The following is a 27,471-nucleotide window of genomic DNA, read 5'->3' on the forward strand; positions in this document are numbered from 1 at the left end:
CATTTCCTATCTTCTGCATTATAAAATAATAAAAAAATATAAAAAAGTAAGTGAGAAATAATAAAATACAATTCACTGTTCTTTCTTCTTTTTTTCTAAATAAACAATTATTAGTATTTTATTATCCCTCTCTTCCCTCCTATCTACCAAATAAGAGTGAAGTTGAAAATGGTAGTTGTAATTTGAAGATATATATCAATGTTTTCCTATTAAAATTAATTTCTTTTTATCATTTTAGGTCATGTCACCTAATGGTTGCGGGTCCTTCTTGGAGATATTTTCGCATAGAAAGTAAGTAGTACTGGTTATAACATCATATTCAACAATTACACAATAACGCATTATTAATTACTATTCAAAATACAACTCTAACTGTCTATTATTGTTTATTACAACATCTTATACTTTTTTTATAAAAATTATTAATTTTTATTTTATATCTTTTTTATTATGTGAAAATAAAATAATAAATTATTATTTATTATTTATTATATATCATATTAGTGTTGGAATAAAATAGTTTAATTATACAGTATTAAATATTTTAAATACTTGTATCTTAAGTATGCATAGATGTAATTTTTTTATAAAATTTAGGACTGAATCTTTTACTACTATTTATTAATTTGTTTTTCTATATATATTGTGCTTTTTTATTATAAATTTTGTAAGATAACTTTAAAATATCATTAAAAATAAAATGCTATATATGAAATGAAAAGGATAAGCGTTATTATTTTTTTCTTGTAAACGAGCACTGTAGCTGGATTTTTTTATTTATTTTTACTGGGATGGTAGAAATGGAGGAAGGGGGAAGAGAAAAGAAAATAAATCAATTGAAAAATAAGTGAAGAGAAAATTTTAAGAGATAGAGAAAGTATACAAGAAGAAGAAAAATTAAAATTAAAAGTGAAAATGTTTATATATTTGGTTTAAAAAATAATGATTAAAAATGACATTATTATACTATATTTTTTAAGTAATGAAAAGGACAAAAATTGATTAACATAACTATTTATTATGAATAATATCTGCACGTTTAACTATATGTACATAATCAATAATTAATTTTGGAGCATCTACAATTGACTATGCGAATAATTAAATATCTAGACAAGGTAGATAATATTGAAAGTTAGGATTCTTGAAGTTAAATAATTCAACGAACAAATAATACCAAGATATTTTGGAATGATGGTTTATTTGCGATTAGATCAAACTCAATCTAGTCAAATCTTGCTATATTAAATAATATTAAAATCAAACAACAACAGTAATATAATTATTTTTAATTTATTCAAGTATTCATTTCAAAATATTAAATTATTTCATTCTCTAAATATCAGTGATATAATATATTTTTAGAAAAAATATTTTGAAAAAATATTTAAAAATTATAGTTTTTAACAAAATAAAATAGAATTAAATATGTTTTTTTATATTATAATACGAAATTAATTTTTACAATTTTAAATCATTCAAATACTTGAAATGAAAACAACTAAAATAAATCTTTCTATGTAAAATTAATTTAATTTAAAATTTTACTTTATTAATTTGTTGGAAATAATTATACTGAACATATAGGAATGTCCATGTGTTAATAAAATAATGAAATTTCACTTTATCATTAAACACATCAACATAACCTCATGTAAAATAAAATTATATTTTTTTTATTATAGAGAGGATCATTTTAATAAAAATAAAAGTATCACTTTATCTTTCTTCTGTTTTCCTCGTCAATGAGAACAATTTCTTCAACCTTTAACCAACGTATCCTTCTTCTCAAATTCTTTAATTTCCACACCTTCCAACTTCCACTTTCTTCCTAAATCTTCTATTTTATTTTGTTTCTCCTACTCAAACAGACAAAATACTACTGGAATTATGTTTCTAAACATGATTTTAGTTTTTTAAATATAATTTATCGGAGTTATGTTTGCAAGTAAATTAATCTATTTTGGTAATTTTTTTAAAATACACCTATTTGAGTTTTTAAATTATTAAACTGGTACGGTAAAAAGGCCAAAAAATAGTTTTATACTATCTTCCACAACATGTTATGCAAAGAAAAATAGATTGAAGTATGCGACAAAGCATGTCAGAAAAATAAAAAAGTATTATAAAAATGTTATACAACTAATACAACTTGTTATGGAATGGAATTATGCTATCAACAACTACTTGTACCATAACAAAACTCATAAATATACAAGAAAATTAAAAGGATATAGAATTTTTAATTATTAAATAATCTATAACAATTAATAAAACAATTATATTGTTTACCTACACAATTTTGTCTAAAATTGTAGTTAAAGTATTATTTTTGTTCCTTCTTTTCGTATGAAGCCTCCAATATCAATAAAAATGTCTCTAATAAATTTATACTAACCAGCGTTTTTTTTTCTTAAATTTTTGTAGCAACAAAAAAAATATTTCTACAGTTATCCATAAATGCATTATTACTCCAATTTATATATATGTCTATTAATTTCAATTACGAACCAAATAAACTACTGATATATAAATTGATAATATAAAACTAAAATAATATCAACATTGAATTGAATAATCATTAACACTGTGTTTTTTCTTTAACAATAATAAGTTGCGTGTGCAAAGAAGAAAGTTAAGTAATGACATAGAAAATGAGAAGAAGTTAGTGTGAAATAAGGTTAGTGATTTACCGCGACCAAACAAATCACTGTAGAGAAGCATCTCGGCATTTCATCATGTCATGGATGTAACTTCCGGGAATGTGTTGACCGCGTCGGTGACGCAATACCGCGTCACCCGCAACAGCGGTGACGTATAATTATGTAACTGCCGTTGACGTTACACTCCCCCCTCCCTCCCTCCACTTTCTTTATATTTCCACCTCTACCCTCCACTACTCCTCCCTCCCACACCTCTCTCTTCTTCTTCTTCTCTCTTTACCATGCACCAAGCCATTCCCTACAGAACCTGCATCCCTGCTACCGGCGCACGTGACCACTCACACGCCGGAGGGATTGCGGAATCCAATGGCGCTGATCCGGCCACCGTGGCCACCGTGGTTTCGGAGAACGCCGTGGTGATCATTGGGAGACGGGGCTGCTGCATGTGCCACGTCGTCAAAAGGTTGTTACAAGGCCTCGGAGTTAACCCTCCCGTTTACGAGGTCCACGAGGACCACGAAGCCACCGTCGCTCGCTACCTCTTCCCCCACGCCGCCGAAGAGCTCCAGTTTCCGGCGGTGTTCCTCGCCGGCAAGCTGTTCGGCGGGTTGGAACGAGTCATGGCCACTCATATTTCAGGTGAATTGGTTCCCATATTAAAGGACGCTGGTGCCTTGTGGCTCTGACTGATCTATCTCGTTCTTTTTTTACCTAATTTCTTGAGAGGGAAATTAATTATATATAGAAAAAATTTCTTAGTTGATTTCCCTCTTTTGTTTTTCCTTTTTTCTGAGTCTCTTGGATGGGCGAGAAAAACAAAATCCACGTTGTGTTGAAAGGCCTGGAAGAGATTCTGTACATTATGTTTGAGTTAGTTAACATCTTGAATGTGAGAATCTCTCACAAAAAGATCTTCTCACTGTGCTTTGATTTTTTTAATTACAGTTATTTCCCTGTTTTGAAATTTTATTTAATTTGTAGAATTACAAATAAGGTGCTCGATTTATAATTATTTTAGTTTTGAATGAGTAGATGAAGTTGATCTTGGATCTGAATGAGCTTTGGAAAACGTCTCCTCTGAGTTAATGGATTGAATCTGATACAGAGAAAGACAACAGCACCAAATATTGCATAAAAAAATAGAAACTATCGAATAGGAAAAGATTTATTTTACACCATTATAATAACATTATAATATTTAAAACTAAAAAATAAATCAAATATGGTTAATATATTATTTTATTAATATGGTTTATGATATTAATATATCACCACCCTAGCTATCAAATACACACGTTTACATCACTTCTTTTTATTTCTTATTTTTTTATATCCGGCCAGGAAAAGTAGATATTTTCTCTCTCTAACTGGGCATCATTAAGAAAATTAGCTTTCAAATTTATTATTAATCACCAACTTAGCCTTTGTTTTATTTTTAATCTTAATTCATGTTATTTGTCAAGTGAAATTTTATTAATATTTTCCCATCTCATATTTCATTAATGTTGATTGAAGTATTTTTTAACTCCCCATCAGTGTCGGTAAAAAAAATATTCACTACTTGATATTAAAAGAAATTTAATTAATATTAACAGAAATTATTTATAGTGAATATTAACAAAATAATGACTATTCAAATTACTCTTACAGTATTCTATTATTTTTATTTTTTACTTAGTAATATATTTTACCATGTAATATTTTTAAGTTGTTATAAAAATAATTATTTTTTTAAATTTCTTATTTAAAGATAGTCTAACATCTCTAGTTACATCATTATCATATCAAGTAATTATCTAATTATATATATATATATATATATATATTCACAAAAAATATTTATGTAAATTTTTTAAAATATATTTATCTTTATAGAAAATTTAATATTTACGTATCTTCAAAACAAAATATTAAATAAAAAATAAAAATACTACCCTAGTTTAAAGGGTTATCCTATTATTTGCAAAATCGTTTATTCTCATATGTACAAGAGACATTGATACACATACACATACTGATACGATATGGATACGAAAATACATGTAATTTCTAAAATGTAGGATACAAAAATACAAATCTATATATGATATAATTATTGTGTTTTTCATGGCTATTTCAAAATGATTTGTTTTTTTTTTATAATCATAGTAAAAAATATATATAATAAGTTTAAAATTTTATAAAATTAATATATATATATTTTTTAATTTGTGTTAGAATCGTGTTAGAATTGTGAGAAATCTAACAAATATTTTTTTTTAATTTTAGACTACTCACCAATATGTGTCATATGAGTGTTGGTGTCCGATAGTGTTCGACACGAACACACCATTTAAGAGTAGTGTCCGAGACTCATAGGTTATGACACAAGAAAAATATAATATGTACAAAATCAGAAGTTCAATAACAAGTTACATAAAATTATTTGAGTGAGAACTTAATCGATTATGCTCAATTGTGTAATGGGTTATATCTCACATTTTTAAATATCTTCAGTTACATTTCCACACTCATACCCGCTTCTATATGCAACACTTTCATTCTTTTCTATTCACAGCATTTTAGAGAACAATTTCATCATTTCAGTGTGAGTGAAGGTAGACGAGAATATTCAATCTATTTGACGACGTCTCTTAGTGTAAAGATAATTTTTTTTTAGTTTTGTACTTCATTGTTACACTTTGTTGTTGTTTTTTTTCTAAGTTTTGTGGCTTTCAAAAAAATAAAAAAATAAGCGAATGAAAACACATCATCATCAATAAAATTACAACAAAACTTACCTCAACCACCAACGTTTTTCGCCAGCCACCACAAACAACCATCACTTAAAAATACACTTAAAAATGAAAAAGAAAACACTACACTTTCCACCATTCTTAAAAAAAATATTGTTAAAATTAAAAAAAAATATAAAGGTGCAAAGAAAATTTATCAACTTTATTTTATCTAAAATAGAAGAAGAAGAAGAGTTATTTACATTTTAATAAAGTAATTAAAACTGTGCAGTCTAATTCCATTTAGACGTGAATTAATTTAAATTTAATCTATTTTATGAACTTTTTTACCGTAGTAATGTAGGTTAACAAGCCGCACATTGACCTGTTTAGGTAATTCGAATTTAATCTATTGGCCTATCATGTATAAAAGGTGGTCTGTAATTTTATAAAAAATAAAAAAATTAATAATTCACTTATAATATATAAAAAATAAAAGTAAGAAGAGACAATTTTTTTTATTAAGATATTTCTTTATATATCCCATCAAAGTTTTTAATGCATCTCATTAATTTTAAAATTTATTTTTTATAATATAAAAGTCAATTTAAAAAATAAAATATTTTAAAATTATTTTAAAAAAATTATTTTACCCATACTAATCAATTCACATTTTTTCATAACAGGTTGTGTAGTCTCCCACATTGCCACCCTTCTTACCGCGAGGCTGTGAATTTTGCCGGCAGGTTTGGTCCCTTTGAATGAGACACGAAAAACCATGTTAGGATGCAAATGACTGAAAGGTCCTTGCGTGGGTAGAACTTTAACGGTAGCGTCTGAAGAAGTAGAGGGTCAAAAAGTCATTTCAAAGTTTCCCTCCCCAAGTTCAAACCTCCCCTCCTTTTGTTTTGCCGGTTCTCAACATAAGACAGGAACTGGAGGAAGAACTTGAAGAAGAAGAAGATGATGAACCTTTTCTCTCGTAGAAGGGTCAATGTCGCCGATTCCTCACCGTCGATGACTCCTTCTTCGTCGTCGGTTACGGGTCCGGCGAGGCCAATTCGCCTCGTCTATTGCGACGAAAACGGACGGTTCCGTATGGACCCGGAAGCCGTAGCCGCACTCCAGCTTGTCAAGGAGCCCGTCGGCGTGGTCTCTGTATGTGGACGCGCTCGCCAGGGCAAGAGTTTCATTCTGAATCAGGTGAACTTTCCATTGAAGATAGTGAATGATTTTTCCTTTGGTGTTTAGGGTTTAATACCTTGTAATTTACAGGCATTTTACGTTAGGATTGTGGAGGGCGTTTCGTGCTGTTAGAGACACTGTATACGTTTAATAACTAGGATTTTTAAGTTTTAACGCACGGATAGTGATCCAGTGATGTAGTTTTAAGGTAATTGTTTTTTTGTGACGAGACTTTATATCATAGGGTGCCCAAGCCCTATGTATGAGATGCTCGGTGGAGTATTTAAGTGTTTGGTTTTTCCTCTTAATAGTTAGTTTTTGAGGGTGGGTTCTCTGAGCAATAGTTCTTATATTGTGTGACTTCTCTAGGGCTGTTGTAACTTGGGTGTTTCATAGTTCTTCGATTGCGTGACTTTTCTAGAATTATTAAAACGCCCATATCACTTTGTTAGTAGGTGGATTGGGAATTGTTTTTGTGTGCCTAATAAAACGCTGCGCGTTTGTATCTGTGTTTTATAGATTATAATTTGCTATTGCAGTGTGGGCCATAAAAAAGTTGTGAACCATTTTTCTTGTTAGTTAAACTCTTTAGTATTGAACTTAAAATGACGAAGAAGGGTGATGGATTTCATACACCGGGTTTGGAGCTTATGCTATATGATCAAACCATTTTATTGTTGCTTTTAAGTAAATATTTTGCCTCTTCACAAAATGTTATTTGCTCTAATGCTTGTATTTTTTATCGGTAAGAAAGATGAGTGTTTTTTTGGCTTTGCTTTTCCTCTCCCCATATTGGATATGTTTATCAGAGTGGAATGCGATTGAAAGAAACTAGCTAGTATCAGAGAGAAAGAGAGGAAGTAGAAGAAAACATTGGAGATAATTTCAGAATGAAATGTGTTTGAGCTTATTAATCTGAATTTTTTTCTTACAGTGTTCCTTTTTTATACATCTGAGAGATTAATTTGCTTTATTACACAATCTGACAGGTCAGTTACAGTTGGCGTGCCAGCCAGCTTTCATGCTAACTCATCATACAGTAATTACCTGCTGTCATGAGATGAGACTTAGTCATTCTGAGTAACTACCTTTTGCACAACTTCTTTATCAGTCTTGTGATAAAAAGAATTCAGAATTTGTTCTCATTATATTGTAGCTTCTTGGGAGGACTAGTGGATTTCGTGTAGCATCAACACATCGTCCATGCACCAAGGGGCTTTGGTTGTGGAGTACACCGCTGAAGAGGACTTCCCTTGACGGAACAGAGTACAATCTCCTGCTATTAGACAGTGAAGGAATAGATGCTTATGATCAAACGGTTAGCTTGGAGTACACCTGCTTGTTTATAGGGTAGCCCATTTCCATTTGTTGTAATGTTCTTTCCCTTTGTTTCTCTGTTTTTCATCAATGTACAGGGAACATATAGCACCCAGATCTTCTCATTGGCTGTCCTTTTGTCTAGCATGTTTATTTATAACCAGGTTGGGGTAGCTTATAAAAGCTTATATTTACGCATAATTGAGTGTGCTTTTACTCTGCATACTATTTGATTTTAATAATTTAGTGACCGGTTTGTGGGTCCACTCATGAACATACAAATTAATTCCCTCTTATCTCTTGCCTAGATGGGTGGTATCGATGAGGCTGCCCTTGATCGACTTTCTCTTGTCACTCAGATGACAAAGCACATTCGTGTTAGAGCATCTGGAGGGAGGAGTTCTGTATCTGAACTGGGTCAATTTTCCCCTATTTTTGTCTGGCTTCTAAGGGTAAGAGGTTTACAAACCTTTAGTTGTTGTTTCATCACATATTTTGGGAAACTTGAAATTTTTATTTTCTAACCTTGTGTTTTGATGTCATTTTAGCCTACTTCTGGTGTCTAGTTTCAGTCTTTCCCTTATTTGTCTTTCCTCTTGCGTGCAGGACTTTTATTTGGACCTAGTAGAAGATAACAGAAAAATAACACCCCGTGACTATCTGGAAATTGCATTGAGGCCTGTCCAAGGGAGTGGAAGAGATATAACTGCCAAAAACGAGGCATCTTTCTACTTCCTACTTTATTTTGTTTAATTTTCCACAGAAACTATTACTATCGACTTACAAGGCTTACCTGTCTGAACATGATCCTTAAATAAATTGCAAATACTTGGCTTGGTGTGAAAGGAAATTGATAGAGACATGCAAAGGATGAATAATTTTATTGAATGCCTGAGAATAGAAGAAATATTTTTCCCCTTCACAAAGGGTTTCCACTTTCTTACAGACTTTCTGATTATCTGAATCAAATGAATCCTTCAGTACAAGACTTAGTTTTGATGAATTACTGGAGCAAAAATGCACTCAGCAGGACATGTTATACATTTCAGAATTAATTGCATTTATGAAGAGTAAATGTATGGTAAATGGAATCTTATCAGGGCAGTATAAACAATATTCATGAACCTAAAATTTAGTGCAGCAATTCCCAATGGATAAAAGACCTGTTTCCAATCTTCCATCCGTAATATTTATTTATTTGATATGATATAACTGTCCCTAACTAACAGTTTGAACTGCCTGTAATCCTCTTCTGCGCTAACATCTTTAAAACTTAGAGTCCTTACCAACCAATACTGAATGCACTTGGTTTTTTCTGCATCTCAAAAATACATAAAATAATATGGGAAGTAAAATAATCAGATACAGATGCATTTAGAACAAAACTTGGAGGTTGTTTGTTTGGTACTTTTGGTGGGATTTCCCAATGAAAACTCATGTAACAATTACAACAAATTTTATATTTTCATGGATGAACTGTTACACTTGTGTTTTCATTGCAAAAATAGAACAAAAATAAGAGTACCTGTAAAACATCGCTTAACTTTCGTCCATGAATTCTAGTATTGCCCTGTCTACTTTCCATTTACTTATTTTATTTTATTGTAGTGCAAGTTCTCAATATAGTTGTGCACTATCATTTTAAACCTACTGCATTTCATTAGCTTTTAAGCCTGTAGGAAATTACGAACCTGGTTTGTTCTCTGGAAGTGCTAATTTTCTGACAATATCAATCAGTAGATTCGAGATTCTGTTCGGGCTTTATTCCCTGACAGGGAATGCTTCACTCTTGTGCGAACTCTGAACAATGAAAGTGATCTACAGCGACTTGATCAGATATCGGTTGGTGACTTACCAGCTACCATATTCTGTTGTCATTCATTTTATTGATTCTTATTTCTTGAAAATTTATCTTCAATGTGCAGTTGGAAAAATTACGGCCTGAATTTCGATCTGGCCTAGATGCTTTGACAAAGTTTGTTTTTGAGAGAACAAGGCCAAAACAAGTTGGGGCAACTATGATGACAGGTCCTGTGTTGATTGGTATCACTGAATCTTATCTGGATGCTCTCAATCATGGTGCTGTGCCTACAATTTCTTCGTCCTGGCAGGTTAGTGTCTCCATCTTAAATAAAGGCTTCATGTGAAAAAGGAACAAGAATAAATCTTGTCATATCATAAAATGAATTTTTCTCTGCATTTCATTTTTTCTTTTATTGAAAAGTTATAAATATTTAGATTTGTGTAAGCATTTATTTTGGGTAATATCGCAATGACAGTCAATTTAAAAAATTATCGAAAAGCTTAAACCACACAAAGTGAAATGGAGGGAGTATTTAATGTTAATCTTAGTATGTAAGTTTATGCCTAACTTACTTTACTAAACGAGCTTGTAAGATGAGGATTACACCCCACATATATTATAATTCGACTTAGTTGATGTGGGGTTTCTAACGCACTCCTTCACTTTGAGGAATGAACATCTCAAGTGTGAGATTAAGTATTTATGGGTGGTCTAACATGAGTCTGATATTTGATGTGTTTAATAGTTCTGAAGAACTTGACGAGGATAAATTCTGAATGACTATGATACCATCTTAGTAAGTGAGTTTTTTCCTAACTCAATATATATATATATATATATATATATATATATATATATTATAATTTGACTTTATTCCTAGTCGATGTGAGATCTCCAAGACTCCAACAATTAGTAAACTATGTTTCTAATTTTGTTCATGTGATAATAACTCATAATGAATATATTATCAAAAGCATAAGTAGCTCACTGCATAATAAGGATTTGAGAGAACTGTTGTCATGTTTTTACATTTTACCATTTTTTGTTTGAGATTGTCGTTGTACCCTTCTTAAAGCTTTGGCCTGGGAAATTTGAGTGTCAGGTTTCTTCTACATTGTCAAGTTTCATTTTAAAACAAATTGATTTTAAGGTCTAACACATTTATAAGATGCACTCAAAGAATGAAGGTAGGCAGTGTGAGACTTCTCAACACCCCACCACAAATGCTTGTCATATCATGCAACCTACCATGTTGTGGATTAGGTGTTTGATAATATGTCGATGAGAAGTATTGTTGGGTTTGGGTATTCAGTTGTGGTGGTGGTATGAAATTTGGATAAAAATGACTATAGCAATTTGCAGCAACATCTCCAAACTTTGTGTAGAGCTGAAACTGCAATAGGCTACAACTGCCACGGTCGCGACTGCGGCCATCACCACGTGCCATGTCCACCACTACCATATGCACCACGAAAACTAAAATTAGACTATGAGTCAATATCTTGTTCAGTGTGAACAACACGAGTATGAGCTTGCTGATTAGATTGAAGTCTCAGCAAGTTAACTCCTGTTAGTTTAATAAAAACTAGTGCTTTAAGACAATTTTCTAGTCACTACTGATGAGCCAAGAACAACATTTCAACTTCCTTAATTGAAAGAGGATCAAAATGACTGCTCTCTTCAGCCACAATGGATTCATATTCGTCTGATAGGCATTCAAAAAATATATCAAGATGTTCTTTCATGGAGACAGGTTCACCAATGGTAGCAAGAGCATCAACAAGACACCAGATTCAAAGTAAATATTCTGAAATGCTTCGATCTTCAAGATTAGTATTATGAAGCTCATTACGAAGTTGACTAGACTTGACATTCGTTTGAGAATGAAAGAAGGCATAAATCTTCTCTCACAAATTCCATGCACTCTTACTACCAATTGCGCGAGGGAGCATTTCTTTGGAAATTGACAATTGAAGCCATGAAAGCGATAACTGGTTTTGGTGTTCCTCGTAAATGCAGTATGCATCACGATCTTTGACAATTTGATACTTAATCAGAATAACTGGATTCACCAAGTAATGTGAAGATGATGATAACCTTCAATAATTGGCTCCACTTGTTGACACCACAAGAAGTAATTTTTGGTGTCAAGTATCACTTAAACAACATGGGAAAATGTAATCAATGCATTTGCTGAAATTGTCAAAGTGTTTCTCGAATTTTTCATGAATAAAGATAAAGGTGAAGAGGAGGGGGACCACACATAAACGCAAGAGAAGAGAGGGTGTGAAAAGAAGGAAGAGATACAAAACATGCCTAGGGTTCTTACCCTACTCCGATTACCACCATAGAAAGTAACAAATTTTTGTTATGAATTCTCTTAACAGAAAACATGCATATAATGGAAATGTAAAGTTGATTACGAGAGTTGTAAGCTTGCCTATTTATAGGAAACTGAGACTATACGTATTACAATATATGGGCATGACTAAAAGCTTGATAGGCTAAGTAACGTTCATTACAATATATTAAAAGAGTGCAAAACTGCTTAGTAATTCCACTATACTCTATTACTTCCTCTACGATGTTAGGAACCAAGAATTGAAAAGAGATAGAAAATAATTTTTTTATTGAATAGAATGAAAACAACAAGAAATATGAGAACACTCTCTCCTCAAAGGGTTTCTTCTTTCCAAAAGATTTCTCCTTTCACATAGAGCTAATGATCAATCTACAAAATGAACATACTTCCTCTCTCCTACCCTTTTTCCTCTATTTATATCAAAATAACACCTCAAGCAACTAACTCATTAATATTTTAACGATGTTAACTAACTTTTCCTTCTCCTTATACCCTAAGATACAATGTCCACGATGTCATGCTCTACTTATAATAGCCCTTTACTAATTATCCATTCTAAAAGACTATATGGCCAACTATGAAGTCTCAACTGACAATGCCTAATTAACAGAACCCATCCTAGCATGACGAGTGTTTAAATAGCTTGTAATTGTGATATAATATTCATTATTTTCACTACCACAAAAAATTGGGCTTCTTCAAAATCAATGTATATATACTGTATTCTTCTATGCCTTTCCTTCTAATATGAATGAGTTTTATTTTTCTGGCTTGTGAACTTATAACTGTGAGGATTTCCACTTGTGCTTCTTAACATGTATATATATGTAATGGATTCATTAATGGACGTAAAATAAGTTAGAACAAAAATGTTTCAAGCATACATTCCTTGAGTTTTGTTTGTCAATATCGTTGACTTGCAGAGTGTTGAAGAAGCTGAGTGTCGTAAGGCATATGATTCTGCTGCCAAAATTTATGTGTCCTCTTTTGACCGAACTAAGCCGCCTGAGGAAGTGAGTTATTCAAGTTGAATGTTGATTATATATTTCATCTATTTTCCCGTTTAAATTACAATATTTGTAGGTTGCTTTGAGGGAAGCACATGAAAAAGCAGTTCAGATTTCAATGGGAGCTTTTACTGCCAGTGCTGTAGGTGTTGGTATAGTACAAACAAAATATGAAAGCATGCTGCATAAATTTTTCAAAAGGGAGTTTGAGGTATGGAATATTCGAAATTATTTGAGTGCAATTGACTGATTAAACTTAATTTGGTAGAAGTTATTTGCTCATCAAAAGGAGATATCAGTTATGTTAGAAACCCAACAATTTAGTCTGAATTCTGGATAGAGAGAAAAGAAAACAGAATAGAGAAGGAGTAAGATAATTTCTGTAATGTACACTGCATGACAAAGAAAAAAAGAGAATTCACCTTCCAAGGGTTTCCCTTTCAAATAGTTTGCCTTTTTATAATTAAGATAATCCTTCAACACTGTCCTTGCTCTTTTGTATTTTACCTCATTTGAGTCCATATAGCATAACTACACTATTCTTGCTGGTTGTCTTTCTTAGAAACTCCACTGAGCTATCTATCACATCTCTTTTCCATCTCTTCCTCGGTAAGAGATCTATATGCAGCCAGGTCAATTTGTTGTATACTGAAAACAATTCTAATATTTCAAAGGAAAGGAATACTGGAACAGAAAATAGTGAAAAGGGAAAGAACATTTTCCATGTAGATTGAATGACAAACAGAAAAAAGGGAGAACTCTCGTAAGCTCTTCCACCAACAAAGGCTTTCCCTTTTAGAACTGAGATGCCTGTTCCTCAATGTGAATATTTCTGAGTGAAGCCTCCTCTACAACATCTAACTGTTTATATGCCAATCCTTTGTCCCTAAAACTCCAACCACCTATCTAGTCCTGTAATTACAGCTAATTTGTCTCATCTTTAACTCTTTTGTCTTGAATCTTGTTAAATTGTCTCTCTTTCATGTGTGGGGTTTAGGGTGCGGGTTGGGTAACAATTTTTTTCCTATTATTGTGGAGTGCACAGCCCTGTTATCATTTACTTATAATGCTAAACAGAAGCATTATTTTTGAGTTGGCAGCATATTATGTGTGTAAATTGAAATCAGGATATTTGATCTCTGCTCCCTACTTTTGTAGAGAGAATAAACCAGCTTCTATAATTTAGAGAAATTTTAATCTTTTTAAACTCAAACGCCACTTATGCACATCTCCTTGCAAAACTTTAGTGTGCTGTAGCTGCTCATTGTTGGATTAATTTTATTAAAGGAAAAGAAAGAATAGGGTAAATCCCTTCTGTATATTGAACACATAGGGTTATGTTTATATAGGAAAAAGAAACATATGGGCTAAGCCCATTACATAAATATGAGATATCTAACAATATCTATAATATCTCATAATATCAAATAATATCTAATTATATCTAATAATATCTAATAATATCTAACACTCCCCTCAAGCTGGTGCATATAGATCATATGTACCCAGCTTGTTACAAATGTAATCAATCCTAGGTCCTCGTAAGGGTTTAGTAAAAATATCTGCTAATTGATTATTTGAATTAACAAACTCAGTCTTGATATCTCCTGATATAATCTTTTCTCGAATGAAATGACAATCAATCTCAATATGTTTTGTCCTTTCATGAAAAACTGGATTTGAGCTAATATGAAGAGCAGCCTGATTATCACATATCAGTGTCATTTGACTAACCTCTCCAAATTGCAATTCTTTAAGTAATTGTTTAAGCCAAATAAGCTCACAAGTAGCCGAGGCCATAGCTCTATATTATGCTTCTGCACTAGATCTTGCCACAACACTTTGTTTCTTGCTCTTCCAAGAGATCAAGTTATCACCAATGGAGACACAATAACCAGAAGTTGACCTTCTATCAGATGGAGATCCTGCCCAATCAGCATCTGAATAACAAACGACTTTAGTATGGTTATTATGACCATATAACAAACCTTTTCCAGGAGAGCCTTTAATGTACTTCACTATACGAATGACTGCATTCCAATGATCTTCACATGGAGAATTAAGAAATTGACTCACCACACTGACTGCAAAGGAAATATCAGGACGAGTAACAGTGAGATAGTTCAATCTTCCAACTAATCTCCTGTACTTCTCAGGATCTGAAAGAGGCTCCCCCTGATTGGGTAGAAGCTTGACGTTGGGATCCATGGGAGTATCAACAGATTTCGAATTCATCAACCCAATTTCCTCCAAAATATCTAATGCGTATTTTCTTTGAGAGATAACAATACCAGTATTGGATTGTGCTACCTCAATCCCCAAGAAATATCTGAGTTTGCCAAGATCTTTGGTCTGAAAGTATTGACAAAGGTGTTGTTTTACTTGTGAGATGCCATGGTGATCACTAAGAACAATGTCATCAACATATACTACAAGATAGATACACCCAGCACTCGAGTGACGATAAAAAACTGAATGATCGCCTTCACTGCGAGTCATACCAAATTGTTGAACAACATTGCTAAATTTTCCAAACCAAGCCCTAGGAGACTGCTTGAGGCCATATAAGGATTTGTGAAGACGACATACCAATCCAGAAGACTCCCCCTGAGCAACAAAACCGGGAGGTTGCTCCATATAAATTTCTTCCTGCAAATCCCCATTAAGAAAAGCATTTTTAACATCCAGTTGATAAAGAGGCCATTGTTGAAGAGCAGCCATAGCTATGAATAAGCGAACAGAGGCCATCTTTGCTACTGGAGAAAAAGTATCACCATAGTCTAAACCAAAAATTTGGGTATAACCCTTAGCCACAAGACGAGCTTTGAGACGATCAATAGTACCATCAGGACCAACTTTGATAGCAAAAATCCACCTGCAACCAACAACAGATTTCCTAGATGGTAAAGGAACAAGTTCCCAAGTTCCATTATTCTGAAGCGCATTCATTTCATCAAGCATGGCCTGACGCCAACCAGGATGGGCTAAGGCATCACCTACAGATTTTGGAATGGATACAGAAGAAATAGACGAAAGGCAGGTATAAAAGGGTTGAGATAGTCTATGGTAACTCAAAGCAGTATAATGTGGAGAGGGATTACGAGTAGAACGTATACCTTTACGGATAGCAATAGGAAGATCAGGTTCAACAGTCGGAGGTTCAACTATAAGAGCCGGAGGGGGATGAGGTGTTGGCACCAGAATAGAGTCTGCTGATGGACGATGAGACGGTTGACGACGACTATACACCTGAAGAGTTGGCGGCGGTGGTGAATTGTTAGGTGCACTAGGCACAACAAGAGGAATATTGTTATCTAAAACTGAAGATGGCATGCGATTAATGAGATAACATGCACTAAGAACAGCATCACCCCAAAAACGCTGAGGAACATCACCATGGATTAAAATAGTACGAGTTGTTTCAACAAGATGTCTATTCTTGCGCTCAGCTACCCCATTTTGTTGAGGTGTATAAGCACATGAAGTTTGATGAAGAATACCATGAGAAGCCATAAAATTTTTAAAAGAATGAGAAAGATACTCACGTCCATTATCACTGCGCAAAATTCGGATGGAAATTCCAAATTGATTTTACGAAGTGGACTTTAAGCCTAACTCAATCCCATAAAACCGGCTCGTGAGGGCGAGTACGATCATTATGCTGAGATACTAAAGCAGAAGAGTCATCAACATGAGACGTTATATCAGCGGTGTGTTTACCTGGCACGCGCAAAAGGGTAGAACAAGTGGAAGTAAAATTGGGCACAATAGGAGATCCCAAAATTTGATCACGAACGTGAGAATAATCATCAGGAAGACCATGTAAACCCAATAACATGAAGAACTTGGATCTTTGTTCTAGTTCTTGAGAAGGAATAGAGGCAGGAGGTAATAACTCATTAAAATCATGAAGAGCATGAAGTTTACCTAGATATTCTGCCATTGTACCATCAAGACGTTTGGGAGCAACAATTGTGAGAAGATTTTGACACACACTATAAAGACGTTGAGTATCATTGGTGTATAATAATTTTGCTTGTTCCCAAACTTCTGAACATGTTTCATAGGTACGAAAAATTTGTTTTAAAGATGAGTGAATGGTCGATTTGATAACAATGCATAATTGAGCATCAATTTTTGACCAACGAACAACCTCATTTTCAGCAAGAGTAGGATGAGTAAGATGATCAACGTAACCTTGACTCTTAAGCCATAATTTAATATCTGATGCCCAAGTGTCATAATTGGTTCCATCCAATTTGTCAATGGAAAGATGAACATTGACGTAATTAGTATAAATAGATGAATCCGGCATAATGACTGAAGAAGAAGCCATAGTGGCAGCGGAAGCGGAAGAAGCCATAAAAGATAAGGACAAATCCAGTCACCGGTTAATTGGCGGGAGCAACAAAGATGAAGGCTCCGACAGCGATTCCGGCGAGATTCCGGCGGCGTCTCTGGCGAAGGTCCGGCGAAGTTCCGGTGAAGGTCCGGCGGAGGTCCGGTGAAGGTCCGGCGAGACAGTGGGGGTGGTGGCTGGAAAATTCCAGTGAATAGTGGATTCACCAATAAAAATTGAACCCTAAATCCTAAACTCTAACCTTATGCTCTGATACCATATTAAAGGAAAAGAAAGAATAGGGTAAATCCCTTGTGTATATTGAACACATAGGGTTATGTTTATATAGGAAAAAGAAACATATGGGCTAAGCCCATTACATAAATATGAGATATCTAACAATATCTATAATATCTCATAATATCAAATAATATCTAATTATATCTAATAATATCTAACAAATTTCAAAGGATTTAGTGGAAGCTGGGCAGGGTTTCTGCTAGTTTGCAATTAGAACCTTGAAATAAATATGCTTGGTGCTACATAGTATCAGTTGTGCGGCTTCTGTTTCAAAAAGAATATTTCATATAAGGTGGCTAAAGTTTTATTTTGGCTATATAATCCCTTTCATTATTAGTCTGTGTTTCTATTTTAACCCCTTGGTAGGAAAATTCTCTCCCTTTCTGTCAATGTATCACTCAATCAAATTAGATTTGACTTTCTTTGTGGGTCTGTGACAGTTTCTTAGACTTATTTCCTTCTTTCTTATTGGCAAGCATCATGCGGTACTTGTCAAGCACCATATGAAACTGCCTGTGTTAAAATTGAAAAAAATGAATTCTGCTTTTTAATCATCTTTGATTAACCTTACATGACTAAAATTCTTACGCTATTTATTTGCAATGGGCTTGCTTTTTCCCAGTTTGGGTTGTGGGTTAATATTGTATGTTGTGCAACTAATTTATTGGCTTTGGACAGGATTATAAGAGGAATGCATATATAGAAGCTGATCTACAATGCTCTAGTGCCATACAGTCTATGGAAAAGAGGCTGAGGGCGGCTTGTAATTCTTCTGATGCAAAGATAGATAATGTTTCAAAGGTAATTGTTGTTTAGGTAACTGCAAATATTCATCAATCTAGTTTTAGTCCTCTGTTTGTTGGTTCTTGTTTACTGAAAATATTTTTGTTTTAATTTGGAGATATCTTAATGAGCATTGTTGAAGATATCTAGGCTGCATGTTAGCTTTATGCATGGCTTAGTGAGAAGGTGGGATAGTGATTATCTAAAATTTATTTCTTCTGAGTTTCTTCCACCTCACCTTTCTGTTGCTTTCTGAATCACTTAAATGTGCTATATATGTATTAGGATAATTGTTTCTGGTTTGTAGATGAGGTTATTTGTTTGTTTTGAAAGACTTTGATGATGTACAACGGTTGCTTATAAGCCACCAATAAGGAGCTGAAACATGAAACTTACTTTTAGCAAGTTAGAAGTTTTGTGAACAGATAAGCAGGTTTTCTTTCATTTTCTTTCAAAAGGTCTCCTATGACAACATTTATTTCTCTAAAACAAGGTAAACTAAACATGATTTATATCAATTGTGAATACATATTGGAAGCACAAGTTTTATTCATTATCCTACAGGATAGTAGATAAAACCAACTTTACATAGTTATATACCACTATTTTCTTCTGTGTTTGACTGTGCTTAGGACATTTGTTTTGAAACAATTTTTAAACCACCGCTAAATTCATCAGATTTGAGATTGAAGGAGACAATTTTTCTAGACTGAATGAATAACTTGAGGAGTGAAAATGCACTCTGCCTCGGGAGATTTATCATAACATGATGATTACAAACTAGTAAATACATAATGCAATTTACAATATAAGAATAATTAATTCAAACTCTACTTCCTAAGTCACAATATATCTAGGCTAATTTGGTAACTGCAACAGTTATCATTATGCAGTTTCAAATGCTCAACCGTTCCTTCTATATATAATATCTGTTGAGGTTTTGCCTATAATTTTTTGGTGGTGCTGCCACTGCTTTGATCACAATGTTGATTATGAACTTATTTGTGACCTGGTTATAAAATTTGCGCATCCTTTGCACCAGTGATGTGTCCCCCAGATAGAAACCTAAATTAGAAAAGGGAAACAGACGTATGACGATTCTTTATAAAGTTGCTTTTTCGTAGAATATTTGCTATACAGGATGCATTTTTATATGCTTGGCTTTTTGTCTTGTCCAAATCAAGTGGTTCACTTTGCAATGAAATGTGCAAAGTTGTTATCATTAATCGCAAAATCAATTGCTTAGATTCTTATAATATTCATGTAGATATATAAGAAGTCATGAAGTAGTTAATTTCTTAGATTTTCTAATCATTGGCTGTAATTCTGTAGTATTCTCTACTTCTCTCTTCAGTGCACTCCCTCGCTTTAGAGAGTCGAAGTATTTATGCTTCAATATTATTGTCAACCTGCGTAAAATGTTTTCATGTGTACATCTTTTAGATTTCTTCATGTGAATGTTCTTTGATTTTAAAGTTAAATACTTCATTGCTTCTGCTGTCCTGATGAAAACAACAGAAACAGTTATCAAGTGATGTATTCATTCTTTTGGCCTATCAGGTTTTTTCATTAAAGGAAAACAAATATTTAGCTCTAGATGATGTGTTCATTCATTTAAGATTATCATTTTTCTCTTCACTTGGTCGTATAATGTAAAGCAAATATAATCTCTCACCTGAGGGTTTGCAATTGCAATTCATGGCAATCCATTTTATGCAATATGGAGATCTTAAAGGAGAGAGATGTGAAATAACTTGTTTACATTTTGTATCTTCCTTTTTGGACCATTTAGGGTGGCCTTATTTGAAATGTCAAACTGACTTGATCTCTTGTGCAGGTTTTTGATGCTCTTTTATGTGAATATGAAAATTCCATTCAAGCTCCAGGGAAGTGGCAAAAACTTTCTGTCTTCTTACAACAAAGGTTTGTTTGCAGAGATTGTTTTCAATTGTTCCTTAAAATTGACTTTTAATAATTTACTTGTTGGTCACATCACACTAGTTTTGAAGGCCCCGTACTGGACCTGACCAGGAGACTGATAGATAAAGTTGAATCTGAAAAGAGTTCTCTCATTTTAAACTGTCGCCTGATTGAAGATAAGATGACCCTGCTTTATAAGCGGCTGGAAACCAGTGAAAGTGAAAAGTCGGAGTATATTATACGCTATGAGGATGCCATCAATGATAAGAAGGAACTAACTCATCAATATATGAATAGCATAACTGATTTGCGGGCAAGCTGTTGCTCGCTGGATGAGAGATATTCTAGCTTATCGAAAACATTGGATTCTACCAAGCAAGGATCTATGGACTGGAAAAGAAAATATGAACAAGTTTTATCTAGACAGAAATCTGAGGAGGACCTAGCTAGTTCTGAAATAGCAGCTCTCAAGTCGTGTGGCAGTGCTGCTGAAGCAAGGTTGGCTGCAGCGAGGGAGCAATCGCAGTCTGTTCAAGAGGAGGCTGCAGAGTGGAAGCGGAAGTATGACATTGCTGTTAGAGAAGCAAAAACTGCTCTAGAGAAGGCAGCAATTGTGCAGGATTACACAAACAAGCAAACACTATTGAGGGAAGATGCTTTAAGAGAAGAGTTTTCTTGCACTTTGGTTGAGAAGGTAAGCTAAGCTCTCTGATGTTCTCACTTCATTTCTGCAAATCTCTGGTTACCTAGAATTTAACACGTTACCTTATTAATGTTGTATGTATGTGATGAATGGGATGGAGAATGAACTTCTTATTCATAATCCTTCTTGATTTATACAGGAAGACAAACTAAAGGAGAAAACTGCTAAAATTGAGCATGCGGAGCAGTGTTTAACAACTTTGAAGTTGGAATTGAAGGTAAGGTTCATGCCTGTTTAGTTAATTCAAGAAAACTGTTCTTGAATAGAGGTGTTAAATATTTTGCTTTCACATCCACCTTCATATCGTATGCTCAGATTAGACAGACGAGTACTTGCCCCACCTAGCATTTTAAATGCTCTCAGAGACAAGATTTATCTTATGTATGTTTATAACGAATTACGTTATTTATTTAATACTCCGACCTTCCCCTTTACACCTCTATTAACCCAAAATAAAATAAAATAAAAAACGAACTGATCGTTGGAGTTGATAGTATTTGGAACTCTGTGGCATGGTTGGTATTTTAACCGAGTAGCACTCGATTTAAACAACGATGTATAACAGAGAATCAATTTTGAAACATGAATCCAATTTGGATAATTTTGTAATTGACTTTTGTTTTATGTATTGAACACATGTTGTTGACCTTATGGGTCTAAATACCATGTCTGACCCTAGAAATGTGTGCAGGCTGCAGAGTCAAAAATAAGAAACTATGAATCAGAAATTTTGCCAATGAGGCTTGAAATTAACAAGTTGACCGAGAGATTGAAAACTGAAAATGCCAGGGCTCTGTCATATGAGAAGGATGTGAAGGTAATTCAACAGGAGATTAACCATCTAAAGGAGAAGTACAAATCTGAGTGCAAAACATTTGAGGAAGTCAAGGAAAGATGTCAAAATGCTGAAAATGAAATGAAGCTGTAAGGGTTACTCAAGTAGCGGACAAAGCTGGGGCCGAAGCTGCCTTGGCTCAGAAGGAGAAGAGCGAGATGCAAAGGCTTGCAATGGAGAGACTGGCACAGATTGAGAGAGCTGAGAGGAAAATTGAAAATTTGGAGACGGAGAAAGGTAATTTGGAAAATGAATTGCGAAGAGTGGGGGATTCAGAGAAAGGTGCACTTTTTAGGGTTTCATCACTAGAGGAAAAGGTGGAACAGAGAGAAAAGGATATAGATTCGCTGTTGGAGAAAGATGGAACACACAGGCGAAATAGCACACAAATTCTCGATCAACTCTTGGAAACAGAACGTGAAGCATGTTCTCAGGCAAATAGCAGGGCTGATTCTCTCTCTCTCCAGTTACAGTCTGCACAAGTAAAAATTGATTATCTGCATCAAGAACTGACCAAGTTTCGACTGAATGAAACAATACTGGACAGTGAACTTGCCTCCCATGGAAAGCGTTTGAGGGTAGATGATGATGTGGGTGTAGAATCTGTTCAGGACATGGATTCCAGCCCTAGAATTTTTAGGGGGACTAAGAGATCTAAGACTGCATCTAATCCACCTAAGTTTACAAGTCTGGAAGATGTTGGTTCCGTTGGGGGTGATGAAGACATCCATAGTCAGCATACTAACGTGGATGATTATAAGAAATTTACTGTCCAGAAGCTCAAGCAAGAGCTGACAAAACATAACTACGGTGATCAGCTGCTTGAATTGAAGAATCCCAACAAGAAAGCTATCCTTACCCTGTACGAGAAATGTGTTCTTCAAAAGTTATAGCAGTTCCGTACACCAGTGTAGGCGTCTAGCATAGGTGTGGGCCATACAAAATTGTGCCATGGTGGCTCGCATGTCTACCAGAAGTTTTTAGTTCGCTTGCTAACAATGACTTCAGGTTAGCGAAAGATACGAGGGTTAAATGCTAATGTTAGCTGTACTGAGTAGATATTCTATAGTTTTATTAGGTGTTTATTTGTACGCTAACATCACTAACACTGGATATTAGATTAGTTTTAACCCGTATATTTAGATTGGCCTTTTAGTTTGCCAATTGTTTCCTACTAACAGTTGTATGCTTGATTTGTAGAATGCAATAGATTTACAGTAGTTTCAAATCATATATTTAGTCTGGTTGGTTTTGCGTTCTATATGTGAAAACGCATGTAAAAGACACCAAAACTAACTTATTTCATATTGCTTCTTGCTTGATGTCCGGATCAGATGTAACGTAATTGCTTGATACCAATTAGGCACTTTAGAAAAAGGGTTAAAAATGAACCATTCACTGTGGGTATTCGAATTTGTTTCCATTTTGACATGTAATTCCTGAATGGATATAGATATAAATGTAAGTAATATTTAATTTTTTAATTTTGGTATGTGGATGTAAATGAGTATGTACATGATTGTTTTGTTTCAATATTCATTTGTCTTAATTTATGATTTTGTTTCAAATTACGAAAATACTTTTAATTTAATAAGTGAGTTAAAAAATATATATTTATTTTTCTTTTTAGATCATACATTGGATTATTTTACTTTTTTATAATTATTTGACTTTATCTAATTGTTATTTTCATTTGATTTGATATTTATTTTTTAACATTTGATATTGAATAAAAAAATGTGTATCTTTTAGTATTAAATATTTTATAGTATCATATTTTTTTCTGTAATTTTTATTTTTTATAACAACATTATTTAATTAATATTCGGAATTTTAGGAAAGTATTCATCGGGTTATGATTGTGCATCCATTTTGTTCTTGAACAACGGATTAAATAGACCAATGTATATTTAGTATCTAATTTGTTGACTGATTTCAGTTTAGTTTCTTAAATTTATAAAATTTCACTTTATATTTTAATGTTTCTATAAATAAATGTTTTTTTGCATTTTTTAACAGGACGAATTGGTGTTTTCATCAAAAAAGTTATATTAATTATCTTTCTGCAAGACTAGAACTCTGCAGAACACTTTCTCTTGTTGCAATCTTCTCGTCTTCCTGATTTCTCGGTTAGGCTTCTTTGAGTGTTGTGCCTCTTCTGCTATTTATACTGCTTTAAATGGGCTATGATTGCTATAAGCCTGCTTTAGGGTCCAAACGAAGGCCCAATTGTGTCTTAACCGAAGTTGACTTGTTTATTACGTGTTTAACTTTGCATCTTGTCGTCTAGTCGATTTTGTTGTCTGGTCGCCCATCCGGTAGTACAAATTGAGTTAATTCTGGTTGATGTGATAAACTCTTATTTAATGGGATATATCTTTCCTGGTTGGTGATACACAATCAAATTAACGTGATACGTTACTAAAGGATTAAACTTTCTTTTTAAATTTTTTGACAGCGTGAAAGTATTAAAGTATCAGTACGTAAAATTATTGGAAGATGGTTATGCTAATTAAAAATATCGCATCAAATAAATAATTAAATTACAATATAGACATAGAGTTTTTCAAATTTAAACTAAATACTAAACTAAAGTGAATAAAAAAAAAGACCTGGATTGTTATATTATTTTGGTTTTTAAAATTTGAGTTATATTTTTATATAAAATTATTTGAACTAAATAAGATTAAAACCTATACTAATCCAGTTATCCATCTACGAAACTCAATACTGTTAAATGTGTGAGCGATGTGTTGCAAAGCCACATCAAAGAACTAGCAAGTGCCAAGGTAAATGAATGAGTTAAAAGAAATAGAAAAGGAAAATTAATAACTTCTTAAAACAAAATAATGTGAAAAAAATCACCACCTAATCAAAAGTGGCGGTTCCTATAAACTTATTGTGTCTTTATTAGGTTAGCATTTCTTTTCTATAAAAATAGAAGTCAAACTTAACTTTAATAATGTTTTTTAAGAAAAATAAAAAATAAACCTTTTAAAGATAGAATAAAATGTGATAAACTTATGTTTTTAGTGTTATTATTCAAATTTTTATTTTATTTTTAGGAAAAAAAGAAAATCCTAAAATTAACCTTGACTTGAGGAGGAATTAAGCAAATTGAATTTTGCTCCATATAGGTTTGTGGAATCTTTCTTTTGGTGGGGGAAGGGTACCTCCACTTAAATGTGTTAAAGGTGGTGAAAAATTCACTAAAGTAGGAAAATTGATCGCAGTTATACATTATGTATAGATTTCTATGTTACTAATGATTAACTCTTCCCAAATAATAAAATAAATAAATATAAAATATAAATGATGTTTCAATTTATATAAAAAAAATAATAGATGTAAATGTTAGAAATTGTAAAAGTCATTCACATTTTCCATCTATACCTTATATATTTACATTATTTATTAAAAAATTAACTTTCAATCTAACTCAAATACCTACTACATGAAATATTTTTAATCAATATAAAATCTTTAACATTATTTATTTTCAGTTATTATTTTTGTTTACTTGTATATTAAAAAATATTTTTATTTTTAGTCGATATGAAATATTAAGATAAATGTAATTTTTTTATATTATTCATTTTTAATAGTTGTTATTTTTGTTATTGTTGAGAGAGTTTGTTTGATGAGGTAACTTGCAGGCTAATATGCTTGTGGTTTCTTAGCAGGTAAATTCCAATGGAGATGTTCACAAAATAGTAATTGCAATAATCAAGCAAAATTATAATTTTAAGAAAAGTAGGTATGCAAATGGTAGATATGAGAAAAGTCTTTAAAAGCAAGAACATTATTATTAGGTATTAACTTTACATAAATACAACAAACAACTAATGACAGCCCAATCACAAACTAATCAGGACATGTTTTGTAGTAATCAAGTTTGTTGACTACTAAACATCCAACTTAAGAAAGAGAATTTATATTTGTATAGAAAACACATAATTAGAAATAGATTAAAAACTACATTTTAAAATAGTAAGTAAAATTATTTTTATACCTACTATAATTTATTAAGAAAACTTTGTTACAAAGAATTTCATAATTTTAAGAAATTTTAAATATATAAATTTTAATTTTTTTTTAATTTTAAAATAATTTTGTCTAGATAAAGAAAATAGATTTAAATTTTATTATTTCAATATAATATTCAATTATCACCAAATCTAAATTACCACTTCAATAATGAAGACACCAATAAATAATAATCACTATAAACTTTAATGAAAAAAAAAATACAGTTTACACTTAAAAATTAATATTAGTGATGTCGGTTAAGAAAACTCTTACAAAAATCAGCCTATAAATAGTTTTGACCCAGATAAATAATTCCACTAATACTAATTAGAAAATAATTTATATATGGTGATGGAAAAACTCTAACCTACATTAGTTAAAAAAATCTCAACATCAATACAAAATTATACTAACATTAGCCAGAATTTATTAATGTTGATTTAAAAAAATTATTCTCTAAATCTTTCCCATTTAAATATAAGCCAGATGAAAATTTCAAACTTCTCGAAAGAAATATTTGTTTATTTTGGTCTTTTGTTTGTACTTAATTTGTTGTTTGGTTTGTTCTGGCTATAGTACGCAGAATGGATAAGAAGGTATAGAAAGCAGTTTCCAATTTTTGTTATTCAAACTTCACATATTCTACATCTTGTCGCGTAAGTTATTGGTAACCTTAGTCAATAAGTTATTAATTAGTGAATAATGTTTCTACTAACATATTAACGTGACAAATTCTTAACTAGATGTTTTGTGGATATATAAAGAATAAAAAAAACGTTAGAATTTAATGCGTAATAATATTGTCTACCTAAATGTTGGTTAGAATAATGATAATGTGAGTTTAAATATAAAATAAATATACCTTAAAATGTCGTATATATTTAGATGAATTTAAAAAAAAACTGTTATAGTTAATTTAATTAATTATATTAAATGAATGCAATTTTAAAAAATTTAAAAACAATATGATTAAAATATTTATTATTATTAAAAGATAAATTGAAATAAGAAGAAAAATATTTAAAGAAATTATTTATCATTGTGCATGTAAGCAAGATTTTTTTTAATTATTTTAAAAATCATAGCAACAGGAATTTAATTTAATATTATCGGGAAATCAATTGTTAAAAATAATGTAAAAAAAATGTTTTTAATATTGGAACAGAATATTCCAATCAGAAAAATTGTCCATAATGATAAATAAATTTTTAAATATTTATTTTTCCTTTTATTTCAATGGTAATATATATTATCGACAATGCTTTGAATGTTTTAAAATTATTCAATTAACATAATAAGTAATTTCTTTAAAATATTTAATTAAATATTTAAATATTTTTTTAAAATTCATTTAAACATATTTCACTATATTAATATTTTAAATACATTCAAAGATTATATAAATAAATACTTAATTTAAAAAATAAAAAAACATAAAAATTAAATAAGCAATAGAAAAATTAAAAAACTTAAAAAAAACATGTGAGGAAACACGAGTTAAAAAAATTAT

General features: G+C 32.1%; 2 protein-coding genes across 2 annotated transcripts; both read left to right on the top strand.

Annotated features, from left to right (window-relative positions):
• Positions 1-2,944: 2,944 nt before the first annotated feature.
• LOC137833578 (glutaredoxin-C9) lies at positions 2,945-3,349 on the top strand. The gene has a single exon (XM_068641919.1). It carries the CDS (start codon positions 2,945-2,947, stop codon positions 3,347-3,349), a length of 405 nt encoding a protein of 134 aa, XP_068498020.1.
• Positions 3,350-6,223: 2,874 nt separating this feature from the next.
• On the top strand, positions 6,224-23,191 carry LOC137832548 (uncharacterized). The gene is given in 15 exon segments (XM_068640758.1): positions 6,224-6,580; positions 7,719-7,880; positions 7,978-8,043; positions 8,188-8,331; positions 8,486-8,599; positions 9,620-9,721; positions 9,805-9,990; positions 12,969-13,058; positions 13,129-13,263; positions 18,370-18,492; positions 20,312-20,397; positions 20,476-21,088; positions 21,237-21,314; positions 21,789-22,019; positions 22,022-23,191. Coding segments are annotated over 15 exon segments (3,174 nt in total). The 5' UTR covers positions 6,224-6,340; the 3' UTR covers positions 22,826-23,191.
• Positions 23,192-27,471: the final 4,280 nt, after the last annotated feature.

Source organism: Phaseolus vulgaris, chromosome 6, assembly GCF_000499845.2.
Source record: "Phaseolus vulgaris cultivar G19833 chromosome 6, P. vulgaris v2.0, whole genome shotgun sequence".
NCBI lineage: Eukaryota > Viridiplantae > Streptophyta > Magnoliopsida > Fabales > Fabaceae > Phaseolus > Phaseolus vulgaris.

Excerpts from the sequence above, each read along its gene's own strand:
- LOC137833578 (XM_068641919.1), top strand. The coding sequence starts at position 2,945 with ATGCACCAAGCCATTCCCTACAGAACCTGCATCCCTGCTACCGGCGCA.